Source organism: Notolepis coatsorum, assembly GCF_963971535.1.
Source record: "Notolepis coatsorum genome assembly, chromosome: 19".
NCBI lineage: Eukaryota > Metazoa > Chordata > Actinopteri > Aulopiformes > Paralepididae > Notolepis > Notolepis coatsorum.
In genome coordinates this window covers 7,770,490-7,797,294 of record NC_140183.1, presented here as the reverse complement: position 1 = coordinate 7,797,294, position 26,805 = coordinate 7,770,490, and the positions used below count along the sequence as shown (strand labels likewise).

The 26,805-nt window shown below is 44.7% G+C and overlaps 1 protein-coding gene across 1 annotated transcript in view; it reads left to right on the top strand.

Moving 5' to 3' along the window:
• LOC311246751 (catenin beta-1) overlaps window positions 1-25,505 on the top strand; it is a 60,408-nt gene extending 34,903 nt beyond the window's left edge. The window contains exons 4-17 of the mRNA XM_084336980.1: window positions 82-335; window positions 451-689; window positions 2,694-2,895; window positions 5,286-5,430; window positions 5,660-5,763; window positions 6,729-6,863; window positions 9,428-9,631; window positions 12,228-12,386; window positions 16,824-16,943; window positions 18,138-18,288; window positions 19,268-19,389; window positions 20,638-20,698; window positions 23,682-23,934; window positions 24,754-25,505. Coding sequence (XP_084193106.1) covers window positions 82-335; window positions 451-689; window positions 2,694-2,895; window positions 5,286-5,430; window positions 5,660-5,763; window positions 6,729-6,863; window positions 9,428-9,631; window positions 12,228-12,386; window positions 16,824-16,943; window positions 18,138-18,288; window positions 19,268-19,389; window positions 20,638-20,698; window positions 23,682-23,896 — 2,111 coding nt within the window. The 3' untranslated portion in view covers window positions 23,897-23,934; window positions 24,754-25,505. The remainder of the gene's footprint in view (window positions 1-81; window positions 336-450; window positions 690-2,693; window positions 2,896-5,285; window positions 5,431-5,659; window positions 5,764-6,728; window positions 6,864-9,427; window positions 9,632-12,227; window positions 12,387-16,823; window positions 16,944-18,137; window positions 18,289-19,267; window positions 19,390-20,637; window positions 20,699-23,681; window positions 23,935-24,753) is intronic.
• Window positions 25,506-26,805: the final 1,300 nt, after the last annotated feature.

Here is a 26,805-nt window from a genome sequence, read left to right as displayed (position 1 = left end):
GGTTCTGTGTGAATGGGAACGTGGCTTCAATGTAATATCTTGATATTAATAACATAACTAATATGTTTGTTATTGTTCCAGACATAGACGGTCAGTATGCCATGACGCGTGCCCAGCGCGTGCGCGCGGCCATGTTCCCGGAGACCCTGGAGGAGGGGCTGCAGATGCCGTCCACCCAGTTCGACGCAGCTCATCCCACCAACGTGCAGCGGCTGGCGGAGCCGTCCCAGATGCTCAAACACGCCGTGGTCAACCTCATCAACTACCAGGACGACGCCGAGCTGGCGACCAGGGCCATACCGGAGCTCACCAAGCTGCTGAACGATGAGGACCAGGTAACTATACCGGAGCTCACCAAGCTGGTGAACCATGAGGTATGGAACTCTCTTCTCTCTTCCCTCCTCCTGGTTCTTAAATAAACCTCTTGATTCCTCTTGATTCCTCCTGCAGGTTGTGGTGAACAAGGCGGCAGTGATGGTTCACCAGCTCTCCAAGAAGGAGGCATCGCGTCACGCCATCATGCGCTCCCCTCAGATGGTGTCGGCCATCGTGCGCACCATGCAGAACACCAACGACGTGGAGACAGCGCGCTGCGCGGCCGGCACGCTGCACAACCTGTCCCACCACAGAGAGGGGCTGCTGGCCATCTTCAAGTCCGGCGGCATCCCGGCACTGGTCAAGATGCTGGGGTGAGCGGTGGAACCTTCTTCTGATCAACACGGCTTTAATGGTCAAAACGATTCATACAAATGACGTGTTGGTTAAATGAGCTCAGCTAGGAGACGCTGAGGAAGAGGAGTGCTCTCCTCTGGCCAGCTAGGTGACACTGAAGAAGAGTGCTCTCCTCTGGCCAGCTAGGTGACACTGAAGAAGAGTGCTCTCCTCTGGTCAGCTAGGAGACACTGCAGATGTTTTTCTTTTCTACCTCCATTTAGTCTATTGTAATAACAAGGACACGGGGTCTATCTGTGTGTCCCAGCTTGTTTGTGTCTCTTTGTCCGGTGATGATCTCATCCTTGCGCTCCCAGTATCTCCTCCATGGTGATGTGAAGACAAACTGGAGCTCAGAGTGGCTGTTGTGTAAACGCACCTCTGTGATCTGAGGATAACAACACATGTATATTAGGGCTTACCCCTATTAGTCGACTAATCGGTCGAAAGGAGCCGTGGTCGACTGGCCAACCTCTTAGTCGAATATATATAAAAAAAAAAAAATTATACTATTTTTATTATCATTCTTTCCAAAAGAAAATAGGCCTAGAAGCGTGGCTAACGCTAATGGCACGCATACCAGAAGCTAACTGCTAAATTATTTATTACTAAGAGTTTTTTTTTTTTTTTTTAGCAATTTAAACGTTGCAAACTATCTCTCCTCTCTCTGTCTCTGCACGAGAATCGAGCCAGAGCGAGCCATTATTACTCACACATACACACACGGGTACTTAAGGGAGGTGCCAGTCAGTGGCTCCGTGCTGCTGAAGCGCAGCACACACAGACCGAGCTCTGCGCTCGTCATGGCGGAGAGAGCAAAGCGCTCGAAAGTCTGGGTACACTTTACGAAAGTCGATGCCGACGACGCACGTTGCCACAAGTGCAATAAAACATTTGCCAGTAAGGGTGGCAATACAAGCAATTTGTCAAAACATAACATTAGTCTGCAGAAATGCGCCGTTTTCGACTGCTTTGCTCGCAGTGTTCCATCTCCATCCACGTCCACTGCAGGTAAGCCAAGATACGGAGTTAGCTAGGCTAATAACGAATGATTATGAATAGGCTAATAAATAAAATATAATTGCTTAGCTAATTGTTTAGCTACAAATATATTAGAAAGATGAAATCTTCAGGCTGAGGCTGCAGCCACCATGTCCCAGCCCACCCCTCCTCCCTGTACCACCACCGGTCCCAGCCAAGCCCAAAGTCCCTTCACCCTAGCAGCTAGAGGAAGGATGACAAGAGTGTCACAGCCTCTACTAATAACATGGAGTATTGAAGCGTTTAACAGCTGGGTATTGGGTGGGACATTCTGATTTAAGAACTTTCTAAATAAAATAGAAAGTCCCAAAATAGTTAATTTATCTGACTGCTTGTATTAATTGATAAAAAAGTAGCCATGTGCAGTAATATATATAAAAGAATAATAAAGTAATGTCGATTCTGTTCTTAATACGTTTTTTTTGCTAAATAAAAAACAACCGATAAGAGTATCGATAAAGTACCGAACCGTTAAGCAGTATCGATAAGAGTAGTAGTATCGATAAAACCCTAACTATACCCATCCCTAGTCATAGATGCAGCGCATTCTCACATACATTTTATTGTTTTTACACGAAGTGCCATTTCTGTGAGCTGCCACTAGTGGGCAGAGCGGCTGAGTGAGTGAATGACTGAATGAATGAATGAATCGGTGCTTCACATTAAAAACATATAGGGTTCTGTTTACAATACTTACATTTAAGCACATGTGGAAGATGTTACTTGTTTAGAAAGCCAAAATAAAAGATCCAACATCAAACTAACTTCACCATTGTAAAAAGGACCATGTAGATCATTAAATGACATGCTTAAGAGTGCAATTTTCTTTCCATTTGCCGATAAGCTAGGCTGGTACCCAATGATGCCTCTATCTTTGTTCTGGCTTTAAAATGGAGCCCCCTGTGTGCATCTGATTACATGTGGTTCTAACTGTTTTCCAGTTCGCCAGTGGACAGTGTGCTGTTCTATGCCATCACCACCCTCCACAACCTGCTGCTCCACCAGGAAGGCGCCAAGATGGCCGTCCGTCTGGCCGGAGGTCTGCAGAAAATGGTAGCTCTGCTCAACAAGACTAACGTGAAGTTCCTGGCAATCACGACCGACTGTCTGCAGATCCTGGCCTACGGCAACCAGGAGAGCAAGGTGTGTTTAGGGGAAGGAGGGAGTGTCTATACTTTCCACTTGGCTGTTATCAATCCCAATTTTGGTTCCTTTAAATATTACAGTGTAACATCCATCTTCTATTATAAAAATCTTCATTCTTAACACATCAAGTGCCGTTCAGCCGGGGGGGCGCTGTGGGCCGTGAGTGCCAGCGCTCTGTTCAATGGGGATAAATGCCGGTTTTTGCAGCGCTAAACCTATATTAAATATTATAGCTATGGATCTAATAACGTTGATTGTCAGTGAGTTTCTTCTGGTCAACATGCAAAAAACAGAATTTTTTCATCCATAAATTTCAGTTTTATACCGTGGTGAATATGAGTATAGTTTTAGAGTGATCCTGTGTAATCCCAGGAAACTCCGGCAAACACCGCTTTACTGCATTTCATTATAAATCGTGCCATTTCTCGCCTGATTATTGAATCGATCTGAAATCAACGCTAGATTATCTGTATTATGTTTCATCATGCATGCACGAAAGGGTGGGGGGGGGGGTCGTTTTTCTATGCTTCGAGCGCCACCAACGGCATACATTACACCGTACATTACAGACACATGCTGCGATCGCGGGGGGGGAAATATCGGATCAATGCAAGATTGATAACATATAGTCCTTAGTCTCTGATGTACTGCAAAAAGAATAATCCAATTATCTGATCGCCATTCCAAATATCTACAGCGATCCTGTGTTCAACGTTATCCAGCATTGCACATGAACGGGCGGGCGGGGACCCTCGTCAATGCCATCCCTATAAGCGCTTGTTTTGCCGGAGTGTTTAGAACCCGCTCCCACGCCGTAGCTCGGCCGAGAAAACAAACCACATCGTTTCAAATGGAGTGCAATAGCGGCCCCAAGGCGTTAGTCGGCGGTATCGGACCATTGCGGTCTCAGACAGAGTGCCACACAGTCCTACAGCATAGCAGGATGAATTATTAATGGAAATAGCGAATAAAAGAAATAACGACACAGACACGTAGATCTACGTTTCCGGCACTCAACCGCTGGGCCACAATCGAAGGGTTAATGCCAGAAAATTATGTCATCGGCATATAGTGAAATCTAATGATATTACACATACGAATAAATATGGTGTTAGGGGGCCTGACTCCTATATTAAAATGATAAACTGTGGGTATTTATCGCGAGGTTTTTCACGAAGCAGGTGTAGAACTTTAACCCAGTTTATCAAATAACTGCCAAATGAATAAATAAAACATTTGTAAACTAATGTATTCCCATTTCACTGTCGATAGCTTTATTTTTTTTTTAATCTGCCACCAAGACTTTAAACTTTTTCATACCGTTTTATAAGTTGTCTCATGGTGTCCCCGATAAATGTACCCTTTCTGGACAATATGGTGAAGAAGGGGAGTTCCATGATCATCCTGTAGCTGATCATCCTGGCCAGTGGAGGCCCCTGACTCTAAAGTAATGGTGACTGTTCTCTCTGTAGCTGATCATCCTGGCCAGTGGAGGCCCCTGACTCTAAAGTAATGGTGACTGTTCTCTCTGTAGCTGATCATCCTGGCCAGTGGAGGCCCCTGACTCTAAAGTAATGTTGAATGTTCTCTCTGTAGCTGATCACCCTGGCCAGTGGAGGCCCCTGACTCTAAAGTAATGGTGACTGTTCTCTCTGTAGCTGATCATCCTGGCCAGTGGAGGTCCCTGACTCTAAAGTAATGGTGACTGTTCTCTCTGTAGCTGATCATCCTGGCCAGTGGAGGTCCCTGACTCTAAAGTAATGGTGACTGTTCTCTCTCCTGATCATCCTGGCCAGTGGAGGCCCCTGACTCTAAAGTAATGGTGACTGTTCTCTCTGTAGCTGATCATCCTGGCCAGTGGAGGTCCCTGACTCTAAAGTAATGGTGACTGTTCTCTCTCCTGATCATCCTGGCCAGTGGAGGCCCCTGACTCTAAAGTAATGGTGACTGTTCTCTCTCCTGATCATCCTGGCCAGTGGAGGTCCCTGACTCTAAAGTAATGGTGAATGTTCTCTCTGTAGCTGATCATCCTGGCCAGTGGAGGTCCCTGACTCTAAAGTAATGGTGAATGTTCTCTCTCCTGATCATCCTGGCCAGTGGAGGTCCCTGACTCTAAAGTAATTGTGAATGTTCTCTCTCCTGATCATCCTGGCCAGTGGAGGCCCCTGACTCTAAAGTAATGGTGACTGTTCTCTCTGTAGCTGATCATCCTGTCCAGTGGAGGCCCCTGACTCTAAAGTAATGGTGACTGTTCTCTCTGTAGCTGATCATCCTGGCCAGTGGAGGTCCCTGACTCTAAAGTAATGGTGAATGTTCTCTCTGTAGCTGATCATCCTGGCCAGTGGAGGCCCCTGACTCTAAAGTAATGGTGAATGTTCTCTCTGTAGCTGATCATCCTGGCCAGTGGAGGCCCCCAGGCCCTGGTGAACATCATGAGGACCTACACCTACGAGAAGCTGCTGTGGACCACCAGCAGAGTGCTCAAGGTGCTGTCTGTCTGCTCCAGCAACAAACCTGCCATCGTGGAGGCTGGTATGTTCCTCTCTCAGCTCCATCTCATTTAAATACTCTTAGGGAGCACAGGCCCACATCCATATGTAAGATCTGCAGTTTGGTGTCGTCTAAATGTACCTTTTCAAAGCTTTTTAATGGATTAATAATGACGAGACTACATTTTGAGTGAATCTTTGTATTTGTCAAAAGACTTGTGTATACAGTTACCATGATAACAAACGGACCAAACTAATGTGCCGTGTTCTAGGAGGTATGCAGGCCCTGGGTCTCCACCTGACGGACCCCAGCCAAAGATTGGTCCAGAACTGTCTCTGGACTCTCAGGAATCTATCCGATGCTGCCACCAAACAGGTGAGCAAGCCATGAGTGCCCCAGTAAGGCCCTGACCCAGTGCCCCTAAACCAACCTTAGACAAATGTTGCTCTAGAAACAAATGTTTATTACCAGCCAATAATTTTGGATGGAATGGTAGCATGGTGACCTTGTGGTTAGAGGGAAGACCAGAAGATCCATGTAAGGCAACGTGTGCTTGTCAACATTACTATTGCCATCTGTCCTGTTGAATAGAGTTAACACCATTGGTGGTTTAGCTTGCAAGCAGTTAACTGTATTAGTGTCTCTTTGTCCGGTGATGATCTCATCCTTGCGCTCCCAGTATCTCCTCCATGGTGATGTGAAGACAAACTGGAGCTCAGAGTGGCTGTTGTGTAAACGCACCTCTGTGATCTGAGGATAACAACACATGTATATTAGGGCTTACCCCTATTAGTCGACTAATCGGTCGAAACGAGCCGTGGTATATAAAAAAAAAAATTATATTATCGTGATTTGAAATGATGCAACTAGCAAATCGCAAAAAAGTAATAAAATTTAAAAATGTTTTTTTTTAAACCAGGAAGTCCCATTGAGATACAAGATCTCCTTTGCAAGTTATTGTAGTAGGAACGGTTTGGGAGAGGGAGGTAATGGGTTTTAGATTTGTGTGTTGTGAAGTTTAGACTTCAGAGAGGGAGAGTAAAGTACAGAAAGGTACCGTTGGGTACCAGTATCGATTCCCAGGTAAAAAGAAACATTTTCAGGCTTGGTGTCCCGAACAGACCCTGTAGGCCAGATGCAAGCCGCATTTTACAATATACCTCTGTAGGGCTGCTTAAATGTTTTTTTTTTTTTTTATTATAATCGCAAATGTAATTGCAATCGCAATATCTGTCAGAAAAATCACAATTAGATTATTTCCCAAAATCATGCAGCCCTAAACTGTGTTTGTATTTGGCTAACAGTGAGTGTGATGTGGTTCCTTGTCCTTCGGTCTCTAGGAGGCAATGGAGGGTCTCCTAGGAACGCTGGTCCAGTTGCTAGGCAGCGACGACATCAACGTGGTCACATGTGCTGCTGGTATCCTGTCGAACTTGACCTGTAACAACTATAAGAACAAGATGATGGTCTGCCAGGTAGCTAGCCATCTGCACCTCCATCTACAGCTCTGTACCTCTGTCTCTCTGTACATCTATCTACAGCTATATCTCAGTACATCCATCTACACCTCTATCTCAGTACATCCATCTACACCTCTATATCTCAGTACATCTATATACACCTCTCTCTATCTCAGTACATCCATCTACACCTATATCTCAGTACATCCATCTACACCTCTATATCTCAGTACATCCATCTACACCTCTCTATCTCAGTACATCTATATACACCTCTCTATCTCAGTACATCCATCTACATCTCTATATCTCAGTACATCCATCTACACCTCTATATCTCAGTACATCCATCTACACCTCTTTTATTTTCAGGTTGCTTTATTTGTACCCGTAGTTGGATTTAGTTTGCCGTTGTAGGCAAGGCATCCATCTTGACGCACATTTTACAAACTACAAGCAATGGACAAACATGATGATATAAACTACACAGGCAATAAATATGATATAAACTACACAGGCAATAAACATGATGATATAAATATGATGATATAAACTACACAGGCAATAAATATGATAAAAGTGCTCAAGCCAAGGCTTCAATAAAAAGGGGAAATATAACTATAAAACCCACAAAATTAAATGACCACTAGACTAAAAGTAAAATGCAGGTAAGAATAAATAAACATGGCTTCTATAGCATCAGAATAAATAAACATGGCTTCTATAGAATCATAATTTTATTTTTATTTTACCAGGTAGTCACTTGAGATCAAAGATCTCTTTTTCGAGCAAGACCTGGCCAAAATGTCAGCAAAAACAAAAACAATACAACAATAATAAATGAACGTGGCTTCTATAGCATCGGAATAAATGAACATGGCTTCTATAGCGTCGGTGTTGCTACGTCTCGTCTGAGTGACGGCCGCTGGAACAGAGCTATTTTTACACCTCTTTGTTCTACACCTCGGTATTGAACCTGCGTCCAGGAGGGAGGAGCTGGAATTCACTGCAACGGCTGAGAGTCATTTAAAATAAAGCTGGTAATCTGCTGTCTGGTGTTCAGAGACACTAACTGTCTGGTGTTCAGAGACTAGTGGTGTGGGAAAATATTGATACAGTATAGTATCGCGATACTACCGATGTGACAATTGTGGCCGATACCGATAACCGATATTAATATTGCTGTTCTGGCCGATACCGATATTTACCGATGTCGATATCTCTGTATAGAAAACACTTTTTTATGATAATCAAATAAAGAGCTATTTTCCAAAACTCGTAATTTTTTTACTTTTGTAACTTATTTTCAGAAATGACTGATATTTTGAAACTATTTAAGGCCAAAACATGTAAAAAGATTTTTATTTTTTTTAATTAATATCGGACCGATACCGATGTGTAAAAAAAACTGCCATATCGGCCGATATATCGTGCATCACTAGCGATACTGTATCGATACAAGGACGCCAAGTATCTATATTTTATTATGCACATTTATATATATTTTTTGGTATAAGCAAGTTGCATTATTCATTTCAATACCTGTAATAGTACAGTAGTCCGCACACGTGTGCATTCAGTTACGTTGGAATATGACTGTAATACAAACAGTTCAGTTTGTCAGGTACATGCAACACAGATTACAGTGTTGACATCTGTCTGCTTGAGAAAATACCATTTGCTGCGATAAAAATGATTGAAGTGAGATGAACAGACTGAAAACTTTATTTTATTAGATAAAACATGTTGACAAAGTTTTACTTTGCAGTTGAAAAAAAGGTAATATATCGCAATATTAATATCTCAATACTCAGCATATCGCAATACTATCGCATCGTGACTTAAGTATCGTGATGATATCGTGAGGCCTCTGGTGATTCCCACTCCTATCAAGAGACACTAACTGGTGTTCAGCGACCAACCATAGGACCTGTATCTTGATTAATTTACACCTCTTTCTGTACATGTAGCTATACCTCCATCTATAATTATCTACACATTAATTTACACCCATCTGTACCTCTGTGAAATGGGAATACGTCGGTTTACTACACCTCCATTGCTACTTTCAAGGCCAGCCTTAAAACCCACTTGTTTTGCTCTGCCTTCCAATAGGGCCTGTTTTTTAATCTGCGCCTATGTTTTGTTTATTTTATTTTATTCATTTGAAAATGTTTTATGTTTTAAACCTTTTTATTCGTATCTTTTTATTTTTATTCATTTGAATGTTTTTCTTGTTTTAAACCTTTTTATTCTATTTTAAATTGTGTTTTCCTTCTGTTGTGAATCACCTTGAGAGCTCACTGAGTTTAAAGTGTGCTATATAAATAAAATCTATTATTATTATTACCTCTATAATCCTGTCCTCCACCCTGTCTAGTATGATTTCCATTGCTCTCTCTCTCCCTATCCCTCCCCCCTCTCTCTCTCTCTCCCTCCCCCCTCTCTCTCTCTCTCTCTCTCTCTCTCTCTCCCCCCTCCCTCTCTCTCTCTCTCTCTCTCCCTCCCCCCTCTCTCTCTCTCTCTCTCTCCCTCCCCCCTCTCTCTCTCTCTCCCTCTCTCTCTCTCCATGTGTTCAGGTTGGTGGTATTGAGGCGTTGGTGCGTACGGTCCTGCGCGCGGGGGACCGGGAGGACATCACGGAACCGGCCATCTGCGCCCTGCGTCACCTGACCTCCCGCCACCAGGACGCCGAGATGGCTCAGAACGCTGTGCGCCTGCACTACGGGCTTCCTGTGGTGGTCAAGCTCCTCCACCCCCCCTCACACTGGCCTCTGATCAAGGTAACACCCCCCCCCCCCCTCACACTGGCCTCTGATCAAGGTAACACCCCCCCCCCCCCCCCCCACCCCCTCACACTGGCCTCTGATCAAGGTACCCCCCCCCCTCACACTGGCCTCTGATCAAGGTACCCCCCCCCCTCACACTGGCCTCTGATCAAGGTACCACCCCCCCTCACACTGGCCTCTGATCAAGGTAACACCCCCCCCCCCTCACACTGGCCTCTGATCAAGGTAACACCCCCCCCCCCTCACACTGGCCTCTGATCAAGCTACCCCCCCCCTCACACTGGCCTCTGATCAAGGTACCACCCCCCCCCCCCCCTCACACTGGCCTCTGATCAAGGTACCCCCCCCCCTCACACTGGCCTCTGATCAAGGTAACACCCCCCCCCCTCACACTGGCCTCTGATCAAGGTACCCCCCCCCTCACACTGGCCTCTGATCAAGGTACCCCCCCCCCCCCTCACACTGGCCTCTGATCAAGTTAACACCCCCCCCCCCTCACACTGGCCTCTGATCAAGTTAACACCCCCCCCCCCTCACACTGGCCTCATCGAGGTACCCCCCCCCCCCCCTCACACTAACCTCTGAACAAGGTAACACCCCTCCCCCTCCCCCCCCTCACACTGGCCTCTGATCAAGGTACCCCCCCCCCTCACACTGGCCTCTGATCAAGGTAACACCCCTCCCCCTCCCCCCCCTCACACTGGCCTCTGATCAAGGTACCCCCCCCCCTCACACTGGCCTCTGATCAAGGTAACACCCCCTCCCCCCCCCTCACACTAACCTCTGAACAAGGTAACACCCCCCCCCCCCCCCCCTCACACTGGCCTCTGGTCAAGGTAACACCCCCCCCCCCCTCACACTGGTCTCTGGTCAAGGTAAACCCCCCCCCCCCCCCCCCTCACACTGGCCTCTGGTCAAGGTAACCCCCCCCCCCTCACACTGGCCTCTGGTCAAGGTAACACCCCCCCCCCCTCACACTGGTCTCTGGTCAAGGTAACCCCCCCCCCCCCCTCACACTGGCCTCTGATCAAGCTAACACCCCCCCCCCCTCACACTGGCCTCTGGTCAAGGTAACACCCCCCCCCTCACACTGGCCTCTGGTCAAGGTAACACCCCCCCCCTCACACTGGCCTCTGGTCAAGGTAACCCCCCCCCCTCACACTGGCCTCTGGTCAAGGTAACCCCCCCCCCCCCTCACACTGGCCTCTGGTCAAGGTAACCCCCCCCCCCCTCACACTGGCCTCTGGTCAAGGTAACCCCCCCCCCTCACACTGGCCTCATCAAGGTAACCCCCCCCCTCACACTGGCCTCATCAAGGTAACCCCCCCCCCCCCCCCCCCTTTGTTAGAACTGCTCCCACATTGTTTATTGAGATGGTTTCCATCACATCGGGGTAAATCAGGAAGTGAGGAACACACCGCTCTAATCTGTGTATTAACACTATGGTCGCCAAAAACGCCGTACCACGTCATTCCCCGCCATGCTCATTCTGCCAAAGATGCCGTACCACGTCATTCCCCGCCATGCTCATTCTGCCAAAGATGCCGTACCACGTCTTTGATATCAATATTTCAAAAATCTGTGATCGAAATCATATTTCTCCCCCGGAGACTTGAGATCTACTGTTGATCCCCTCTCAACTCTCCAACGGTTCAAGAGCGCCATCTGGTGGCCCAGAGCGGAAACAGGAAATGGAAGCTGGTGCTCATTCCAATTCGGTCCGATCACTCGGTAATAGTCCCAGGACTCGAGCTAGACACAACGGATAGCAATCCGTTACCAATAACTCGATAAACATGATTTGGACGTATATACTATTATACAACCTGGAAATGGATCGCATATTTCTACATCCCATAATAGGAATATTTCTGTTCCACGCTCATCGCCCAACGCTATGAGGAAGCTACGGTAAGATTCAGCGTTATTTTTTAACGTGTTCGATACTAACTGCTCTAATGATCATATCACCCACACTAGATGAATCATCTAACGTTGGCCACGGAATTATAAACGACCCCCCCCCCCCATCCGGTCAACATCAGATGACGTGTAGTAACTTCTAGAAGCACGTCCATTTGAAATTTTTTATCTTGCGCAGATTCCTATCAAACTGTATTTGATCATCAATATAATGCATTTGGGGCTATAAATCACGTTCTGGAGAAAGCTGCAGAAAACGATGAAAACATACTTATACTTTAGACCGTATTTTAGTATGAATATGTGAATGAAAAAGTATAACGTTGCTACACCCTGAACAATAGATACTTGACGTTGAATGGGCCATAATAATGTCAATTTAGCAATGCAATTTAAAAAGTTATAGCCCTGCAAAGAAGGTAAACATCCCCATAGACAAATAGAGCTGGCGGAGGATGGTATATTAAGAATATAAGCCTGGCGACCAAAGTGTTAATGTGCCTCTTCCTCTCCTCCTCTCCTCCTCCTCCTCTCTTCCGCCTCCTCTCCTCCTCCTCCTCTCTTCCGCCTCCTCTCCTCCTCCTCCCCCTCTTCCTCTCCTCCTCCTCCTCTCCTCTTCCTCTCCTCCCCCTCTTCCTCTCCTCTTCCTCCTCCTCCTCTCCTCCAGGCTACGGTGGGCTTGATCAGGAACCTGGCCCTCTGCCCGGCCAACCACTCCCCTCTGAGGGAGCAGGGAGCCATCCCCCGGCTGGTCCAGCTGCTGGTGCGAGCCCACCAGGACACCCAGAGACGCACCAGCATGGGGGGCACGCAGCAGCAGTTTGTGGTGAGAACTCATATATATATATATTCATCCACATTGCAGCCGGCTTGTGGGAGGCATGGCCTAACAGCGTTCGAGACAGGGGAGGGTAGAATTGGACGATATGAAATTGGGATGGGAGAAAAATAGAAAATGGGAGAAAAAGTAGATACAAAAAAAACATATATTAGTGCTGTCAGGCGATTAAAAAAAATTAATCTAATTAATTACAGGATTTGTAATTAATCTAATTAATCGCATTTTAATCGCATAACTATTTTATGCCTGATATTCTATATTCTATAATCATATTTCAAATTGCATGTGTCCGAATGGCAGAATTCAGTACTGTATCTACAAAACCTTCTGTTTAATCATCTTCCATCTATTAATTTGCTTAGATTTTTCAGGTCTGGTCAATTTGAGCATGGTGTTATTCAGTCAAAGATAAAAAAAAAATTATTGATATTCTCATTTGGTTCATTACAATTTACTCACCGCGCAGATTGATTGATTGAATGAAAATGTTATTAACAGATTGCAGAATGGGTACAATACAGTACGGCTCAATACACACAATTGTTAAGCGGATGCAGACCAGAGAGACTTTCGTCTTGTTTACATCAGGATCCCCCATTTTCAATTCATAATGAATTGTAAGTAAGGGTGCAACTTCCACCGTGCAATCCATTCTTTGTGGATCTAGCCCACAGTATTTCTGACACTGGGAATACATTCCCTGAGATTCATAGATGTCCCTAGAATCAGATAACAAGAACATGCAAATGGACCATATTAAAAAAAAAAAAAAGTCTGTAATGTGTATTCTACATTCTTATGGAATGAATGAGATACAAAAAAAAATTTATATAAAAAAAAATGTAATAAATTGAGTTAATTTTCATAACGCGATAATTTGCTGTGTAATTAATTAATCTAACGCGATAAACTGACAGCCCTAATATATATATACTTAATATATACACCCAGAGACGCACCAGCATGGGGGCCACGCAGCAGCAGTTTGTGGTGACCACTCATATCTTCTAGGGGTGTAAAGGTATCCGTACCGAACCGTTTCAGTGTGTACCGTACCGAACGGCTGTGTACCCAACTAATACAACGGTATGTTAACCACTAACGACCGCCCATTGGGGGCTGGTTTTTTCACAATCTAATATAATTATTATTATTTTAACTTTTTTTACAATCGATTATTCATTTCAATACAGAATATTCATTGACAGCCCTACAAGTACAATTAGTTACTGCACACTACATCACCCCTGAGTGGAACATGGAAAGCCAAACTTTCCCCCACTGTACCGAAAACCCGTACCGAACCTTCACTTCAAAACCGAGGTACCTACTGTACCGTGGTTTTTGTGTACAGTTACACCCCTAATATATACATACATACACCCAGACGCATCAAAATTCAGTACTGCATCTACAAAAACCCCTGTAAATCATTTGCCCATTATTCATTTGCTTAGATTTTTTTTGTACACTTTATCTTAACACTTTGGGTGCCGGGAGCCGTCTTTAGACGTCTTTGCTGGCCATGCTAAAGTTGCCGGGGGACGCTGTACGTCGTCTTTATATCAATATTTCAAAAATCTGCGATCGGATTCATAATGTCCCTCCGCTGGCCTGAGATCCACCAGCAGGACCCACTGAGCTCTCTGGCGGTTCAGGAGCCCCATCTGGTGGCCGATCGGCGCAAGCGCTTAACAGGAAGCGCACTAGAGGTTTTGCTAGACGTCCGTATTGCTTCCGGCCACTCGGTACATGTCCCGTGACTCTAGCTCGTCACTCTACATAGCGATCGATTGCCAATAACTCGATAAACAACATGATTTGGACGTATATACCATTATACAAGCTGGAGATGGACCGGGTAATAATATATCCCATAATGATAAAATTTCTACTCGACGATGATCGCCCAACGGCGCGCGGAGACTGGGGTGAGTTTCAGCGTGTAACGTTACCGTCTTCGATACTAACTGCTATTATCAACATTTGACCCACATTAGATGATTGGTATAACGCTGCCCACGGAATTATAAACGCCCCCTCGCCCATCCGGTCAACATCAGATGACGTGTAGTAACTTCTAGAAGTACGTCTAGTTGGAATTTTTTATATCGCGCTGATTGCCATCAAACTGTATTTCATCATCAATATAATGCATTTGGGGCTATATATCACGTTCTGGAGAAAGCTGCAGAAAGAGATGAAAACATACTTATACATTAGACCATACTTTACTATGAATATGTGAATGAAAAAGTTTAACGTTGCTACACAATGAACAATACATATAGGACTTTGAATGGGCCCTAATAATGGCAATGTAGCAATATAATTTAAAAAGTTATAGCCCTGCAAAGAAGGGGACTTTCTCCATAGACAAATAGCGCTGGCAATCTATGGTATATCATTAATTTAACCTTAGGCAACCAAAGTGTTAAGAAGGTGTTGAATGAGCTCGGTGGCAATTTTTCATGTCTGGTAATTTTTAGCATGGTGTTATTCACTGTCGAGATATAAAAAAAATATATATATTCTCCTTTGGTTAATTACAATTTACTCGATCCTAGTAACCGACACAATATTTCTGACACTGGGAATACATTCACTGAGATGGATCCATAGATGTCCCTAGATACCAAGAACATGCACCTTGTTTGCAGGGCTATAACTATATTCTATATTATAGCTATGGATGTAATACTATGGCCCATTTGACATTGAGTATCTATCGTTCAAGATGTGAAAAAGAAATAATTTTCCCATCCATACATTCCCGTTTTATACCGTGGTGAATATAGGTATGGTTTTAGAGCGGTTTAGGGTCATTCCTGGGAGGCTAGTAATAGCCTGCGACGTATATTATACTTAATCCATTGGCATTTCATCCCTATACACGCTACAATAAAAAATTCAAATGCCCGGAGGCATTTCATCAACGCACAGCCCCATACAGTCTCAAAGGAAGTGCAACACCGGCTGCATACCACCTGGCGGCGGTATTGGACTTTTGCGATCTCACTCATTCCTTATGGTAACACCAGCCTTCCTGGATGCCTGTTCCTTAATGTCAAGCAAGCAGTGCAAGAATGCGGAAGCATTCTACCGTAGTGGCGTGCGGTAATGCGCCTTTCATTTTCCTTCGCCCAGCGCCCAGGTGCGTGCACCGGCGGCGGCGTGCTCGCTCAGGTGCGTGCGCCGGCGTGCTCGCGCGAGGTGCCCGCGCATGCGCATGAGATCCCGCCTTGGTTCGACACGAGCGGAGCTCAATATATATAAGTCACCGCCCCTTATTCAGTATCCAGAAATAGCTCAATTGGCAAGACTGCATGGCTGTGGAGCCTACGGCTCGTTTGCTGGCGAGTTCGAATCCCATCAAATATTTTTTTTTAACGTGATTTTTTTTTTTTAACGTGTATTCTTTCGCCGGTTAAGGTTAGGCATTGTTTCGGAGTTGGTTAAGGTTAGAACGGTTAAGTTTAGGCGCTGTTAAGGAGCTGGTTATGGTTAGAGTTTGTCAAAGAGAATGGCAATAGACAGCCTATTTCCGCGCGACAGCTCCCAAAGCGGGCCTGAAAAGAAAGGCGCTTTACCGTAGTGGCGTGCGGTGACGAATGCTTCCGCATTTTTGCACTGCTTGCTTGTCATTATGCTACACGCTTCCTGGATGGATAATGAATGGAAATAGCGAATAAAAGAAATAACGATCAAATAACGAGTATACTCGTTGTTGGCATCCAATGATTGGCGGCCAATAACGAGTATACTTGTCGTTGGCAGTGAATGAGTTAATAAAGTGCAAATCTAACTTTCACCAAACATCACTTTTTGTAAAATAAAAGGTGACTCTTGAAAAATTTCTTTCTTTTTTGAAAATTGATTTTCATTTTTCAAAATCGTCCTAAATCATTCATTCGAATTAATCGATAAAATCCCAGCCCTACTCTAGTGTTTCCCACAGTATTTTGTGAGACTGGTGGGTGAACCTCGGACCCTCTAGGGCTGTCCGGGGGCATGCTCCCCCGGAATTGTTTTTTTTATACGTTTTAAAGTTCAATGCATCAATCTGGTGCACTTTGAGAGCAAAATAAAGAGGCCAGATCTATGATGAACTTTGTGCTCAAAACACAAAATAGACTACTACAGCATACATTTGAGCCATCAAAGAAATGAAGCAAAAGTGGTTACCTGTGTTGAACTGGTTTATTTTTTAGAAAATAAAAAAATATACTGGATTTACGACTACTACCACTGCCAATACTACTGATGCATCCCTTATTGGCAAACTTTATATTTAAAAATATTTATAAATAATAAAAAATATATTTTCTGTTCATTATAAAACTGGCGGGACAAATTAGACTGCGGCGGGCCACCAAAGTCTAGGTAATTAATGGGAAACACTGCTCTGTATTAACTCTACAGGAGGGGGTCCGTATGGAGGAGATAGTGGAAGGCTGCACAGGAGCGCTCCACATCCTGGCCAGAGACGTCCACAACAGAATAGTCATCAGAGGCCTCAACACCATCCCACTGTTTGTTCAGGTATGTCCTCCTCTCTCCTGGGCTCCTCTCCTCTCTCCTTGGCTCATCTCCTCTCTCCTTGGCTCCTCTCCTCTAGCTTGCTTCCATTGATGTGCGTTTACATGGACATTATACTAGGGATGTCCGATATTGGCATTAAAATGTGATATCGGAAAATATCGGTATCGGTTTTTTACATTTATATAACCTTTATTTACCCAGGCAAGCAAGTAAGAACAAATTCTGATTTAATTTATTGTCAAAAGTATGCATAATGTTATGTTAATTCCACAACAAGACCTATGTAATGTTAATTACCTGAAATTATTCCGTTTTTTTGGGGGGGGAACCCTGCATATATCGGTTGATATCGGTATCGGAAATTAAGAGTTGGACAATATCGGTATCGGTAAAAAAGCCAATATCGAGCATCCCTACATTATACCAATTATATATTGGTGTAACTCCAGTAGTCCGTCTGTTTGTTCATGTAAACACTGTATCCTGTTTACAGTAGCTGGGATGAACTCCTACTACGACTATGAGAAAATGTAATATGATAGCTGTGATATGCAGCTCCCCCCCCCCCCCACTATATTTAGCTCTCCCACACGGTTTTGTGTATATAAGAGTAGTTTTATCTGGAGTTTATTGAGTTTATTAGGATCCCCATTAGCTGTTGCATGACAACAACTAGTCTTCCTGGGGTCCACACAAAACGTAAAACATTACATTCAACAAGACTTTTACAGAACAGTAAATAAATAGAATGAAAACTGATTTCCGAAGTCCATTTTACTTCAAGCATCGACTTTCATATTTTTCATCATATACCACTTATTTTCTGATCATTTAATTGGAAAGAAAATAATGACGATAATGATAATAAAATAAGAATAAAGTACTTATATATGCATTTACAGATGCCAGCCTTCAATTATGTGCTTCCAACTTCTTTCTCTCAAACCATCACCCAATCATTCGAGTAGAAACCATCTGTCTTAACAGTCTGTCTTCTGTACTCTCCCATTGAGAACATCCAGCTGTCTGTCTGTCTAACCGTCTGCCTGTCTGTCTGTCTAGCTGCTGTACTCTCCCATTGAGAACATCCAGCTGTCTGTCTGTCTAACCGTCTGTCTGTCTGTCTAGCTGCTGTACTCTCCCATTGAGAACATCCAGCTGTCTGTCTGTCTAACAGTCTGTCTGTCTGTCTAGCTGCTGTACTCTCCCATTGAGAACATCCAGCGCGTGGCGGCCGGTGTTCTGTGTGAGCTGGCGCAGGACAAGGAGGCAGCGGAGGCCATCGAGGCGGAAGGAGCCACGGCCCCCCTGACGGAGCTGCTGCACAGCCGGAACGAAGGAGTCGGTACGGTTACAACACTACCTCCAGTCCTCCACCCCTCTGAGCTACTGCACACAATAAAACACTACCTGCACCCCTCTGAGCTACTGCACACAATAAAACACTACCTGCACCCCTCTGAGCTACTGCACACTAGGGATGTCCCGATCACGTTTTTTTGCTCCCGATCTGATCCCGGTCATGTGATTTTGAGTATCTACCGATACCAATCTCTACCGATCCGAGAAAAAAACAAAAATATATTTTTTTAAACATTTATTATAATTTTTTTATTTTTTTTTAATCCCAATTTCTCACATTACATTCACCCTGAATGTTGATGTTATCCAGGTGAAAAGTTAACTTCATTCAAGCGAGGCTTTGCTATACTTGACAAATCATTTGATGTATAATTAAATCAAAGGAAATGCGTTTGGGTCTGAGAGTCTGCCGTTCTGCAGCTGGATACTATTGGTTTGTTTTGGCAAAATTATTCTGCTCTGTGACAATAAATAAATGAATGATTATATGCAATTTAAAACTAGTCTAATTATATAATATATATATTTTATATAAAAAAAATTATATAAAATATTTTTAATTTTTTTTTATCAAAAACGATCGGTATCGGCCGATATGGCTCACGACGATCGGTATCGGTGGCAAAAAACGTGATCGGGGCATCCCTACCTCACTCCCATCTCGGTTGTTGAGAATTTCATTAAATTGGCCATCAATGTTATAAAGATGATGGGTAGAAATAATTGACAACAATCGCATGTTGCATACATTTAAAAATACAAAATGTCCACTGGATCAACAGTCGGGTATCATGAGTTCTGTCTGCGGTTCAGTTATCTTCCTTCTCGAGTGTTTCTAGCTTTAACATGGCAGTGTGTCTCAGGCCGTATGCTAGAGAAGGAAGGAAGTGCATCATTCATCCTCGAACACCTCTTCCCCTCTCATCCTCCTCTTCCTCTCTCCTCCTCTTCCTCTCTCCTAGCTACCTATGCTGCTGCTGTATTGTTCCGTATGTCGGAGGACAAGCCTCAGGACTATAAGAAGAGACTGTCTGTGGAGCTGACCAGCTCTCTGTTCAGGACCGAGCCCATGGCCTGGAGCGAGGTACACACACTACACACTACACTACATTACACTCTACACGACACTACACACTATACTACACTAGTACACACTACACACCAGCTCTCTGTTCAGGACTGAGCCCATGGCCTGGAGCGAGGTACACACACTACACACTACACTACATTACACTCTACACTACACTATTTTGAATTGAATTGAATTTAATTGAAATGAAAAAAATGCAATACACACTACATTACTCTACACACTTCTCTCCTTCACTGCACACTTCTCTCCTTCACTACACACTTATCTCCTCCACTGCACACTTCCCTCCTTCACTACACACTTCTCTCCTTCACTACACACTTCTCTCCTTCACTGCACACTTCTCTCCTTCACTGCACACTTCTCTCCTTCACTACACACTTCTCTCCTTCACTGCACACTTCTCTCCTTCACTACACACTTCTCTCCTTCACTGCACACTTCTCTCCTTCACTATACACTTCGCTCCTTCACTGCACACTTCTCTCCTTCACTGCACACTTCTCTCCTTCACTACACACTTCTCTCCTTCACTGCACACTTCTCTCCTTCACTGCACACTTCTCTCCTTCACTGCACACTTCTCTCCTTCACTGCACACTTCTCTCCTTCACTACACACTTCTCCACTTCGCTCCTTCACTGCACACTTCGCTCCTTCACTATACACTTCTCTCCTTCACTACACACTTCGCTCCTTCACTGCACACTTCGCTCCTTCACTGCACACTTCTCTCCTTCACTGCAAACTTCTCTCCTTCACTACACACTTCTCTCCTTCACTACTCCTTCTCTCCTTCACTGCACACTTCTCTCCTTCACTGCACACTTCTCTCCTTCACTGCACACTTCTCTCCTTCACTGCACACTTCTCTCCTTCACTGCACACTTCTCTCCTTCACTACACACTTCACTCCTTCACTGCACACTTCTCTCCTTCACTGCACACTTCTCTGCTTCACTACACACTTCTCTCCTTCACTACACACTTCTCTCCTTCACTGCACACTTCTCTCCTTCACTACACACTTCTCTCCTTCACTGCACACTTCTCTCCTTCACTGCACACTTCGCTCCTTCACTACACACTTCTCTCCTTCACTACACACTTCTCTCCTTCACTGCACACTTCTCTCCTTCACTACACACTTCTCTCCTTCACTGCACCCTCCCATACAGAGTATCTCAGTGTTGTCTATTGGTGGATGCTGATTGGTTACTGTGTCCTCTCTTCCTCCAGACTGGAGAGCTGGGTCTGGACATCGGTGCTCAGGGAGAGCCTCTGGGATACAGACAGGAAGGTAGGTCTCTCTTCTGACAGACAGACAGGAAAGTAGGTCTCTCTTCTGACAGATAGACAGGAAGGTAGGTCTCTCTTCTGACAGACAGACAGGAAGGTAGGTCTCTCTTCTGACAGACAGGGAGGTAGGTCTCTCTTCTGACAGACAGGGAGGTAGGTCTCTCTTCTGACAGACTGACAGGAAGGTGGGTCTCTCTTCTGACAGACAGGGAGGTAGGTCTCTCTTCTGACAGACAGACATGGATGTAGGTATCTCTTCTGACAGACAGTCAGGAAGGTAGGTCTCTCTTCTGACAGACAGGAAGGTAGGTCTCTCTTCTGACAGACAGACAGACAGGAAGGTAGGTCTCTCTTCTGACAGACGGGAAGGTAGGTCTCTCTTCTGACAGACGGGAAGGTAGGTCTCTCTTCTGACAGACAGACAGGAAGGTGGGTCTCTCTTCTGACAGACAGACAGGAAGGTAGGTCTCTCTTCTGACAGACGGGAAGGTAGGTCTCTCTTCTGACAGACAGACAGGAAGGTGGGTCTCTCTTCTGACAGACAGACAGGAAGGTGGGTCTCTCTTCTGACAGACAGACAGGAAGGTGGGTCTCTCTTCTGACAGACAGACAGGAAGGTGGGTCTCTCTTCTGACAGACAGACAGGCATGTAGGTCTCTCTTCTGACAGACAGACAGACAGGAAGGTAGGTCTCTCTTCTGACAGACAGACAGGAAGGTAGGTCTCTCTTCTGACAGACAGACAGGAAGGTAGGTCTCTCTTCTGACAGACGGAGCTAGAAGTTGGAGGTTTTGACTGTGGGCATAGGCAGTAATGAAGTCTGCTTTAGCTGATTGACAATTCCATACGCCTCCCCGTACTGTGACAGGTATATTAGTGGCTGTGGGGGGTGGGAGAGATTAGCCAGGGTTGCTACCAAACTGTCGTGGGTGGGATGAATCTGGTCTGGAGGAGCAGAGTGTGCACATAGGTATGAGGCACATTGTGGTGTCAGAGTAGCAGGGAGAAAGGTGAAGTAGCAGAGTGGAAGGGAAAACATTTCAGAGTAGAGTAATGGGTAGGCTAATAAAGGTCAACTTTACACTTTGATTTTATTCCTCCTCGGAGAACTCTTCTTTGTTCCTCGACGCTTACCCAGGAAACCTTTAAATCTCTCCCTAATTACTGACGTGTGACACCTGCAGAAAAAGCCACATGCACAATGACCACGCCTCCAGTCTCTGTCAGCTGGGTGAAACTACTTTTGATTTTAAGATTTACACAACACAATTCCTAGTTACACACTTCACAATGATGTACACAAGTGTTATTATCAGAATGTTCTGGTCTTCCCTCTACTTGGCCCATTGGGTTCTGGTCTCCTGCTGTCCCCTTTAGCCCACCCCCCACCTCTGATGGTTAATTGATAAATATGGACTTTTGATGGACAAATTTAAAGGAACACTCCAACTGGTTTGAGAGTTATTGAGTAAGTCTGAATGTGTGGCATTATGATGTCACATATTCCAGAGTATGAAATGCAGTGAAATTATGTATATATTTATATATATATATATATTTTTTAAAATTATAATGAATCAATATCTGAATTTCTTTCCAATGTTAGTTAATCACTCACTGGTCTTAAGCATTTTGGTGTCGTCATTTCACTGAGACAATTTGTAGTTTTGGGATATGTGTGAAATTCTGGGCAGAATCGCTTGCTTTATTATTTTGGTCGAGTGCTTTTTAAAAGTGTGACCTCGTCTCCTTGTGGGAGGAGCCTGTCATCAACTGTCTAAAGTCTCCTCCCCTTTTCTAATGAGTAGAGTTGTCCAGTGCTCTCCCAGGCTGTGTTTCTAATGAGTAGAGTTGTCCAGTGCTCTCCCAGGCTGTGTTTCTAATGAGTAGAGTTGTCCAGTGCTCTCCCAGGCTGTTTCTCTAATGAGTAGAGTTGTCCAGTGCTCTCCCAGGCTGTGTTTCTAATGAGTAGAGTTGTCCAGTGCTCTCCCAGGCTGTGTTTCTAATGAGTAGAGTTGTCCAGTGCTCTCCCAGGCTGTGTTTCTAATGAGTAGAGTTGTCCAGTGCTCTCCCAGGCTGTGTTTCTAATGAGTAGAGTTGTCCAGTGCTCTCCCAGGCTGTGTTTCTAATGAGTAGAGTTGTCCAGTGCTCTCCCAGGCTGTGTTTCTAATGAGTAGAGTTGTCCAGTGCTCTCCCAGGCTGTGTTTCTAATGAGTAGAGTTGTCCAGTGCTCTCCCAGGCTGTGTTTCTAATGAGTAGAGTTGTCCAGTGCTCTCCCAGGCTGTGTTTCTAATTAGTAGAGTTGTCCAGTGCTCTCCCAGGCTGTGTTTCTAATGAGTAGAGTTGTCCAGTGCTCTCTAGGGGTGGGAATCGCCAGAGACCTCACGATACGATAGGCTGAGTATTGCGATACCTTTTTTCTTAAATTTTTTGGATCAAATTTAATGTATTACCTTTTTTCAACTGCAAAGTAAAACTGTCAACATGTTTTATCTAATAAAGTTCAGTCTGTTCATCTCACTTCAATAATTTTTATTGCAGAACATGGTATTTTCTCAAGCAGACTGATGTAAACACTGTAATCTGTGTTGCATGTACCTGACGAACTGAACTGTTTGTATTACAGTCATATTCCAACTTAACTGAATGCACGTGTGTGTGGACTACTGTACTATTACAGGTATTGAAATGAACTATGCAACTTCCTTATACAAATCTTTTTATTATTTTTTATGAATAATTAAATATCGATACTTGGCGTCCCTGTATCGATACAGTATCGCCACGCAAAGTATTGCGATACTACTACGTATCGATTATTTCCCCCACCCCCAGTGCTCTCCCAGGCTGTCAGTGTGGAGTGTTTAATGTTTGATCTTAATACTGTGTTAAGACGGCTTGTGGGGTTAACCTGCTCTAACCTGCTTCCCCCTCCTCCCCTCTCCTCCTGCATCCATCCATCCATCACCATGTCCCACACCTAGACCCCAGCTATCGCTCCTTCCACTCAGGGGGTTACGGAGGGGACTCCATGGGCTTGGAGCCCATGATGGACCATGATCTGGGTGGGGGCCACCACCCCGGGCAGGACTACCCCCCGGTGGAGGGTCTGCCCGATCTGGGCCATGCCCAGGACCTGATCGACGGCCTGCCCCCAGGAGACTCCAACCAACTGGCCTGGTTCGATACGGACCTGTAGACACTGGACCAGCACCACCACACTACACTTTGTACTAGGTAAGATATTATAATACCACACTACACTTTGTACTAGGTAAGATATTATAATACCACCATCACACTACACTGTGTACTAGGTAAGATATTATAATACCACCATCACACTACACTGTACTAGGTAAGATATTATAATACCACCACCACACTACACTTTGTACTAGGTAAGATATTATAATACCACCATCACACTACACTGTGTACTAGGTAAGATATTATAATACCACCATCACACTACACTGTGTACTAGGTAAGATATTGTAATACCACACTACACTTTGTACTAGGTAAGATATTATAATACCACCACCACACTACACTGTGTACTAGGTAAGATATTATAATACTAGCTATAACTACCACCATTTAGAGGAAGATGTGTAACAAGGTGTTTAGAGGAAGACTTGTAACAAGGTGTTTAGAGGAAGACGTGTAACAAGGTGTTTAGAGGAAGACTTGTAACAAGGTGTTTAGAGGAAGACGTGTAACAAGGTGTTTAGAGGAAGATGTGTAACAAGGTGTTTAGAGGAAGAGGAAGATGTGTAACAAGGTGTTTAGAGGAAGATGTGTAACAAGGTGAAGGTAACAAGGTGTTTAGAGGAAGATGAAGAGGAGGGTTTACTCACGATGGCTGCTGCTACTAACGGCTCTGTTTGATGTCTCTGGCCTTTCATCCGTGTGTGTGGCCTGATACTGATCGTCTCTCTCTCCCTCCTCTCTTCATCCTTACTCTTTGTTCCGTCTCTCGCTCCCCCCCCCCATCCCTCCTCTCCCCCCCTTACCCTCTCCTTTCGCTCTCCTCCTTACCCTCTTCTCCAGCTGTATCATGTGACCTGGATGAACCTGCGTTGTGATTGGCCCATATTGAGGAGGAAGGCAGGGTTTCAGAAAGTGCCTGACGACGACGACTCGACGAGTGGCCGTCTCCCCGTCTACGGGAACAAACACCACGGGGACAAACTGGACTAAAGCTGGTCCCTGCTCTCCTGACACGACGACGGCGCAGAGTTGGATCTCAAAGATGGAATTTTAAAACCCCTTTTATCTCTGTATTTTTTTACTCTTTTACTTTTTGTTTATTTTTTATTCCGATTCCTCTCTAAAGTGTGTAATGGTACCGACGGCTTGCTTTATGAACTTCCCTCTGAATTCTTCAGATACTCATCTCTTGTTTTTTTGCAGTCCCTTGTATCTTTAAGTCTTTAAGTAGTGTTGAGTTTTCTAGTGCTAATGCTCCATCCAAGTAAGAAGAATTTGATCATGTTTTAAATGGTGTGCGACCATCGAGTTACTCAGTTGAATTGTATTCTGATGATCCAGTGTAACATTGTATTCTGATGATCCAGTGTAACATTATTCTGATGCTCCAGTGTAACATTGTGTAGCTTTTGTATAAAAATTCAAAAAGAACAACCAACAGATTTGGAAATCATGGTCCAGTATGGAGCTATTTTCTTGCTTTAACGACACTCTGGTGTCTCTGATGTTCCAAAGGGGGGTGTGGCTAACCTAGCTGTGCGGGTGGGCTGTGGATGGGCGATCTGATTGGTCTGCTGTTACTAAGGGGTGGGGTAGTGGGAGGGGGCTGGTTGCTGTAGCCTGCTGTGTTCTGAAACAATAAAATGGACTAATTTCAGCCGACTCCTCTTCATTGACTCCTTCAGCTTCTGTGTGTGTGAGCGTGTTAGCACATGTTACTGGACTGTTAGCACACGTCACTGGACTGTTGGCACACGTTACTGGACTGTTGGCACACGTCACTGGACTGTTGGCACACGTTACTGGACTGTTGGCACACGTTACTGGACTGTTGGCACACGTTACTGGACTGTTGGCACATGTTACTGGACTGTTGGCACACGTCACTGGACTGTTGGCACACGTTACTAACTTACTGGACTGTTGGCACATGTTACTGGACTGTTGGCACACGTTACTAACTTACTGGACTGTTGGCACACGTTACTGGACTGTTGGCACACGTTACTAACTTACTGGACTGTTGGCACACGTTACTGGACTGTTGGCACATGTTACTGGACTGTTGGCACATGTTACTGGACTGTTACTAACTTACTGGACCATTAGCACATGTTATACAACGGCATGCAAATTTCTCGATTCTGATTGGCCATTAACACGTCTTTATTGGCAACAATCCACGCTGCTGGCCCAGGACCCGCCCACAACCGACCCACATCACATCACTCCGCCGGATCACAAGAAGGTGGCCAATAATCTTTACAAATGGATATGTTAATGGCGACTAAACGACTAAATATCAAGCGATTCTGTCACAGCGAATGTCTTAGTCGTTTAAACAATGTTGGATGATGTAATTGATGGGTCTTGAATCATTCTGTAACAAAAGAAAAATCGCGGATTGATTGATGGATTAATTTGCGATTTTTTTTTCAATTTTTTTTTCCTTTAGACTGTCGGCGCTCGCTCTAGTCTCCACCCACCGCCACACACCCCCCCCCCCCCCCCACACACATACGCACGCACACACGCACGCACGCACACACACACACACACACACACTCTGCCTGCAACGCGGGGGATAGTCAGAGAGCTGGGTGCTGCGCTGTTCTAAGTGAGCATGGCCTATTGAGTTGATTGATTGATTGCTAATTTTATTACTGTACGCTTGGTTTCCAACTGGTTAAGTTTAGGCCCTCTACAGTAGGTTTAAAAAAATAAATAAAAGAATAGGGCGAAGAAAACGTTTTTTTCCTATAGGGCAAAGAAGACTTTTAATTTGTTTTACCTACTTTATATAGAAGCATCTAAGAATGAAGTTCTATGGAAAGTAGGTCTGCATTCCCTTAACAATTGTGTGTATTGAGCCGTACTGTATTGTACCCATTC